General features: G+C 32.4%; 1 protein-coding gene across 1 annotated transcript; it reads left to right on the top strand.

Annotated features, from left to right (window-relative positions):
* Positions 1-640: 640 nt before the first annotated feature.
* LOC101219060 (50S ribosomal protein L15, chloroplastic) lies at positions 641-3,294 on the top strand. The gene is made up of 4 exons (XM_004135045.3): positions 641-791; positions 892-1,243; positions 2,530-2,681; positions 2,860-3,294. Exons 1-4 carry the CDS (start codon positions 711-713, stop codon positions 3,079-3,081), a joined length of 807 nt encoding a protein of 268 aa, XP_004135093.1. The 5' UTR covers positions 641-710; the 3' UTR covers positions 3,082-3,294.
* Positions 3,295-8,070: the final 4,776 nt, after the last annotated feature.

Raw genomic sequence — 8,070 nt, 5'->3', positions numbered from 1 at the left:
TAGTTTCGAAAATAAGTTTTTTAAAATAAGGCCGTTCAAGGAAACATTGTTTGTGAGAAACCAATTTTAGAAAACAAAATTGAAGAAAAAAAATATAGACAAAATATTATGAAAAATGATTTTGAAAGAAAGGTTGTAAACCAATTAGAGTGAAAGTGTTTTTTTAGAGTAACCTATGAAAACAAATCCCCCCTAAGTCATTCAAATCCTAACTTTTGAGGATGAATGTTAGTAAGGTGGAAAGAATGAGACATCCTTAACTCGTGAGATAACGTTTAAATCAGTTATCTTCAAATATTTTTAATGGTTTTTCGGATTTTTGAGCTAAAAGTTTAGTTAATTTGATACATTTAATTGAGGTCGTGACTATATTTGATAAGATGTATGAAATTTGAAACTAAATGTAGGAAAGATTTTGAAGATCGAAAGAAAGTGGAGAAGGTGACAAATTATCATTTACTATCTTAACTTAGATTGCTACTTCTATAGTTAGCACACACTTATATAGTCTGTGTTAGTGACAAACTTGTGTAATTGATATATTATTACAAATGTTTTCATATTTACATATGTAAGAAGAAAAGCCCAAAATTTCCAACGGACCCAATCGTGATGGCAACAACAAAGGCCCATTAGGCCCGCATCGTCCCATTGCGAAGAAAAGAGAAAGAACGGAACGTCAACTGTAAACATTCAGTTCCAGCTTATCCATGGCTGCCCTCTTTTCCTTATCTTCACCTTCCTTGACCAGAACAGCCACTGCTCTCCCTTATCCAACCACTTCCTTCAAGGTATATCACATTACCTTCCCTATTTCTTTCTTTACTTTCTTAATTTCAAATTCAACTCCTTATCTCACTTCAATTTCCTTCTGTGTTGATGCTTTTCCAGGGAAATGTTAATATTCTCAACTCAAAGCACCTCAGCATTTCTTCACTCAGACTCAAGTCTAAGTCTGTAGATGGTAAACACTTGGTTGTTCGCAACCAAGCTGCTGCTTCTTCCCTGTCTGCCTCCCCCGCCGAGAATGTGCGGTTCCGTCTTGACAACCTCGGACCACAGCCGGGTTCGAGGAAGAGGGGCAAGAGAAAGGGGAGAGGTATATCGGCGGGGCAGGGCGGTAGCTGTGGGTTTGGAATGAGAGGACAAAAATCAAGGTCTGGACCTGGTGTAAGAAAAGGATTCGAAGGTGGTCAAATGCCTCTTTATCGGAGAATCCCCAAGCTTAGAGGAATTGCAGGAGGTAATTTCTATCATTCTTCTGCTTAGTTGCCTTTTGTGTATGAATTCTACAACTCTTCGTATCTTAGCTTGCTAGTTTGGTGCAATCGCAATTGTTCATTCTGCTATTGATTATGGTTGCCTCATCGAGGGAGAGTTCAAATTATCTTTTGTAGTCTTATCCTGAAAACTTCCATTCCATTTATTTTTACCTATTTAGTGCTATAGATTATGGTTGCTTCATTGAGGGAGAGTTCCAATCATCTTTTTGACTCTTATCCTGAAAACGTAAGTTCCATTTATTTTTACCTATTTAGTGCTATAGACTATGGTTGCTTCATTGAGGGAGACTCGGAGCGTTCCAATTTTCTTTTCACCCTTATCCCAAAAACTTCCATTCCGTTTATTTTTACCTATTTAGTACTTGGCAGGTTGTTGGAGCAATGTTTGGAATTATTGCACTTGTAATTTATGTAATTCCTTATTCCTCGATGGAGGGCATTAGGCCTTTTTAGATTTCAGGAGGCTAGGGCAAGGGAGAAAAGTAGCCACTCCATAGGTGCACATCCATCTCCCGGTTGCTTGAAACGTAATCGATGCTTTGTATTGTGGTGTTTGGGCTAGAGTGACTAGGAAGCTGTTATGGTTCATGATGAAGATCTTCAAGTATCCCACAGCGTGGAAGATTGAATACTCTTCAAACTGGATATTGGAGACTGTTAATTTACTTTTTGCTTTCTTGGAAATGGTAATGATGTATAAATGAGATGGGGATTACGACAATGAGAGGAATAGATTGTCTCTCAACCTAGTCAAAAGAATTCAGAAAAGCTCTCATATTGGGTTGAGTGTCTAATGAAGTGTGATTTCTCAAGCTCCCATACAGAGTACAAAATCTATGGACCTAACAAAAATCTCTCTATAACGTAGTATCTTGTATAGTTATATCCTTGTTCTTGTTTACTAGCTATGCCTTTGGTTAGAATGGTTAGTCTATGAGAGGTATTTCAATCTCATGTAAAGAGTGGATTTTACCGATTTCCTTTTGGTTTAGCTCTGTGGGAGGGGGTTTCCTCTACCCCCTGCCCTTAGGTTTTTCTGTCAGCTATCTTGATGAATATATTCCAATGTTTTTTTTATTAAAAGAAAGCTGTTTTTCTCTTCCCATTTCTCTTCTCATTCTTTACTCTATCTTTTCATAAAAAGAACACTCCAAGATGATATATCGTGTATTGTATTTGTTTTTCTTGTGGTCACCTTTGTTTGAACTCAAGATATTCGAGCTGAACAATTGCTTTTGCTTTCAAGGTATGCATGCTGGGTTACCTAAATATGTGCCAGTGAATCTTAAAGACATTGAAGAGGCGGGATTTCAGGAAGGGGAAGAGGTATCTTTGGAATCTTTAAAAGAGAAGGGTTTGATCAACCCATCAGGAAGAGAAAGGAAACTCCCATTAAAGGTACCAATGTCACAAATATCTACATTGTTAAGATCACACAAGTTGATATGAAAATTTGATGTGTGATGCACTTTTCTACTCCAAGTGAAATGAAAACTGGGTGATTTAAACAGATGTCTCTTAAATGATCGAAGTTCTGGTGACTGATTCATATTGTTTAACTTTATCTTTCCTTCAGATTTTAGCGGATGGAGAGCTAAGTGTAAAGCTAAACATCAAAGCTCGGGCCTTTTCATCAGCAGCAAAAGAGAAACTTGAAGCTGCTGGCTGCTCCCTAACTGTTTTACCTGGCCGAAAGAAATGGGTTAAGCCATCAGTGGCTAAGAACCTCGCACGTGCAGAGGAATACTTTGCAAAGAAAAAGGCTGCAGCAGCTGCTGCAGAACAGGCATCTGCTTGAATAATTGTAAAGTTGCAGTTGGTGACAAATTCCAGGTTAAATCTCTTCCTTAGTAAGTTTGGGCCTTAGCTAGTTTGTGGGCTTTAAGTCCAATTCAATGCTGTCTGATTGTATTATTGATTGATTTCAAGAGCAAAATTTTCTCTGAAATATTCGTGTTCTCTCTTACTTTAAACTACCAGAAAAGAGTAAAAGCAATTTTCTTTTTCTTTCTTTTTCTTTTTATAAAAAAGTCAATTCAGAAATAGCCCATTTCCAGAACTAGTTTAAGTGGATTAGGCTTATACTCACGAGTTTTGACCAAGAGGTAAGAGGTTTTTGGATCTCATCAAATCTCACCAATCCCAAATCTAATTCAACTAACAAAAATAAGAAGAAGAAAAAACTCATAAATAGCGCTTTGAATATGAGTTGACTAGCGTGGAGAAGAGGAAACCAAGTATGGATGATTCAGTTAATCTAGTCGTTTCCATCATTCTCAATCATGTCATCCACTGAGGTACGAGTCTAGTCTTGGACCCATTCAAAATTTCTGCTTATCTAAACTAACCAAATCCGGATCAGTGGACATTTCTGATAAGCTGAACTGTTCAACTTTAAAATTGATTTGTATTGTTTAAAAATATTGCAAAATAGAATTAGACTAGGGAGAAAAAGTATATTTAAATCAGAGCTATCCTTTTTAGCATATGGGTAGGAATTTCTATAGGGCTATGGAAGTTGATCCTACTTGGATACTAGGAATCTGGTACAGGATAGTAATAGTCAAATTGGAACGTGTGAATTTTGAAATTTGTGTTAAGTTTCTCACGATTGATTGGTTCAATAAGTAATGTGCACTGTTGTTTTGGATGCAAGGCATGTGCTTTATTAATCACATATTGCTGGATGACTCATTTTCTCTCATGTCAATAATGCCTGTTTGCGTCAAGAGAACTTGAAAGCGACCACAAAACAAAAGCTGCATCACTCATGGTGGTGCCCTTTCTCCATTATTCTAATAACTTTGGATTTTCTTTCCATCTCTTTTACTCTCTTTCTCTCTCCAAAGCTTTGTTTTGATGTAAAATCCAAGTACCCACGAGCCAAAAATGATAAGTCTTTCCAAACAAACTAGGTCAATTCTGTCTTCCAAAACCCACAGAAATCCTTCATCAGTTTGCCCGTTACATACACTTTCACAATATGCCGACTACGCCCTCTCTATATAACTTTATGAGGAACTTGTTGTTAATTAGTGTTGAGTATCTTATATTGCTGATGAACACAATGGAGTTGAAGCTTTACACGTTTTCTTTGACCAAATTTAGTGGACTTCCACGTGGAAGTCCACATTCTTGTTTTCCTTTTTTATTCATTTCTTTCTAGTACCATCCTTAGAGTTTAGACCATTCTGATTACAATATTTAAGGTATTTTTTTTAGTTCAGCGAATGGTCGATTGAACTATGGACTTCAAAATAGTAATGAGTATGTATCCACTCATCCATATTCTGATTTTTCAAATGGATTAAATTATAAGTTTAGTTTCAGTATCTCAGTGTGTCTACTTATTTGGGCCTCTAGATAGAAGTATTGATGATTCTAAACGTTATTAGATCACTCTAACTTTCCAAAATTTAAGAATAAAGTAAGCGTCTATTATTCTATGCCCAACTTATTTTCTACATTTTTTTTTCTAGTTTAACTAGTTTGAAAGAATTTGAACCTCTAACTTTGTAGATGATAGATATGCAACTTAAAGTGTTAACCAAGTTTGGTTCAGTAGTTAGTAGTGTTTGTCTCTTATAACATTTTCTTCTAACAATCCTTCTTTAAATATTTTCTATTATTAGCTTCTCTCCCATGTCCTCCTTATCTCCCGTTTTTAATATACTAATATCACTAGCCTATCTATTTATATGCTCACATTTTTCTCCTATTAATGCCTCTTTAATTTTACTTGCCTAATTTCATTACCCAACTGTTTCTAATTGGTTGTAATTTCAATATTTTCTATTCCAATACTTTATTAATTCTATAAATGCTTGCTAAGTATTACTAAAAAAATTGAATTACAGGTTGTCTTAAAACTCGTGTTCTTCAATGAAACTTACCATTTGTGTCTAATAGGTTTTATATACTTTAAAAATGTCAAATTAAGACTTAGTTTTCAACTTTTAATTTTGTGTCAGAGCAAGTTTCTTGCCTACTAAATAATAGACCTATTGTGTGCAAAAATGTATTTTGTGTTTGACAAGAGATGAAACATACAATTTAAATTCATTGAAAGCAAAATCAAGAGTTTATTTTCTTAATAGCCATATTTCAAAGTTTAAAGTCCTAATTATACAAAATCAACAATTTTACACTTTTACAATTTAAACGAAAGTTTGAATTTTTTTTATTTATTTATTTAAAAAAAAGAAGTTCGTTATTCTAAGGAAATGGAATTTAAAAAACAATTTCAATGTGTTATTTATGACCAAATAAAAGTTACTTTCTATAATTTACAAAAGGAAAATTTGCATTATTAGTATTGAGTTATGAGTTTTGAAAAATATGGATATGTGAACTTTTGAGTTCAAAATTTGGTGCAAGTTTATGAGTTTATAAAAGTTTCTATTTTTGGTCATGACATTTTTAAATAAATAAATAAACAATAACTTTAAAAGGCCGACTCTTCTGTCTTTCCATTTCCCCTCTCTCTTCCTTTCATCATCATTCCCTCTGCTTCTTCTTCTTCTTCTTCACTCCTTCTCCATTGATCTTAGATTCATATCTGAATTGGGTTTAGTTGATGACTAAAGCAGACAATTGAAAAGGCAGACATGGAGAATATCATTCGGAGGTGGTTTTTCTTTCCATGTTAATAAAGCTTAGAGTTTAGGCTTAATTAAAATTTAAAAACATTGTTCTCTATTTCTTCTTCCTTAAGATCGTATTCTTATGTTATTATTCCAACTACACTTTAAAAATGATAGTTTAAATTGACATTTTTATGATTAGTGATTACAAGGTCTAAAGTTTGAATGCATGCCTTCTTACTATTAAAATTAAAGATAAAATTTGTATTGCTTTCCTCTCTAAATATCAAATTTTTTTATTTTGTATTTGAAAATTAACCTTACATAAAATGTGATTATTTTTGTTTGTAATAAAAACACGTAAGGCAGTTCCCATACATCTTAAAGAGGGGATAACGTAACCCTCTGGTGGGATTAATTATAGATCACCGGCGGCCGAAGATTAGCATAAACAACAATTTTCTTTGTTCCTTTTTCTTAACAAAAAAGGAATTGTTATATTTAGCATCGAGTTGGTCAAATTAATATTTGACCTTCTTATATTGTATTTTGTTGTTGGATGTGTGAACATTTGACTTCATATACCAAGATTTTTTGCGTAACAATCTTTCCTTATACTTTGATGTGATCTATTTATTTGTGTCAACTAAATTAATACTATTCTATACATTTTAGATATCTAAAACACTACCTAATCATATGATACTATTTATAATTCTTTTTTCTTACAAGTCTAAACGAATTTACTAAATACAATCATATTCAATTCAAATGCAATACTATTAGACTTTAAGGAAACTTTGGCTTCCTTTAGGTACTCACAATTGGTTCTATATTTGAAAAAGCCTAGTTCTTTTTACATGTAATATAGTTATACAATAATGACATGAATTTATGTGGTATTTAAAATTGAATATTTTTCACCTGACAATAACAACGAGAAAAAGGATGAAAAGCAATATTGTTTCGTTTTTAGTTTTTATGGAAAGAAGAAATGAAAAGCGTAATTAAATGATGAATGTCCCCATAGTTTAAATATTAAAATAGTATAACACCGTTAATACAATAAGTTGCAACATAGAAAAGCGTGTATACACGTGACGACTTCCATCCCATTAATAATGATGCTCATCTGCCGACTAACCACATTAAACCTTCCACGTGTCACGATCCTATACCTCTTATGGGCATGGTAATTCACTACAACCCTCCATTCAATTCTTTATAATTTTAGATATTCACATCAACCACTTCTACCACTCTCAAACATTACTTCTTCTTTACCAAATTATTATCATTATTTTCACTACTCAGTTCCTACTCTACTTCACCCACCATCCTCAGTACGATTTTTAATCAAATTTTACAAAATTACTTAAATTTTGCTTATCTCTCATGTGGTATATATTTTTTTTTTATCATTGGTGATTATAATTTTTATCCCATTTAGTTGAACGTTTTGGTTAAATAATATATATACAATTGTTTTTTCTTACTAAGTTTTAATTGAAAAGGAAAAACAACAATAATAAAAGAAAACGAAAACAACATTTTCCTAATTTTTAAGAGTTTCACGTTTTAGTGACTAAAGAAAGTATACCATCTGTCCTAAGTGATTGATATAATTTTACATTAAAAATAATAATAACAAAACCCTTATTTTTGTCGCACATAAAATGGACCATTTAAAAAATAAAAACAAAAACTTGTAGATATTCATATGTAGATAATATAGATAAAATGAAACAGAATTAAAAATATGTATATATTTTAATATTGTCCTTTAGGTATTTAGATTTTAATAAAATTTGTTTTTTTTAATACATTAATTTATCTACGAAGTTGGTTAACATTTGCTTCTCTCCCTTATTCCCACTTTTTTTTTTCATCATCATATACAAAATTTTGCTATATATATACATTTATTTAAAAATAAGCCTTATCTTTATATTTACCAAATGATTATTTGAACGCATATGCTACCAAATGCATAACTAAGAATAGGAAATATAATTTGATTTTTGTTTTAAAAGTTCCATTTTAAAATTTTACCAAAATAGGCATACGTCTTTTAAACTTTAAACACTACTTTTTATTTTCTTTTGGTTAAAGCAAATGAGTGTTCTAAATTTAAAACATCACCACTGGCATTAAACAAAATTGTGCTTTGCAAATTCAAAAGTGCTTCAAATTCTGATATTTTT

The sequence above is a fragment of the Cucumis sativus genome, chromosome 5, assembly GCF_000004075.3.
Source record: "Cucumis sativus cultivar 9930 chromosome 5, Cucumber_9930_V3, whole genome shotgun sequence".
Classification (NCBI taxonomy): domain Eukaryota; kingdom Viridiplantae; phylum Streptophyta; class Magnoliopsida; order Cucurbitales; family Cucurbitaceae; genus Cucumis; species Cucumis sativus.
The sequence above is the reverse complement of the archived record's forward strand: the minus strand, read 5'-3'. Positions and strand labels throughout refer to the sequence as shown.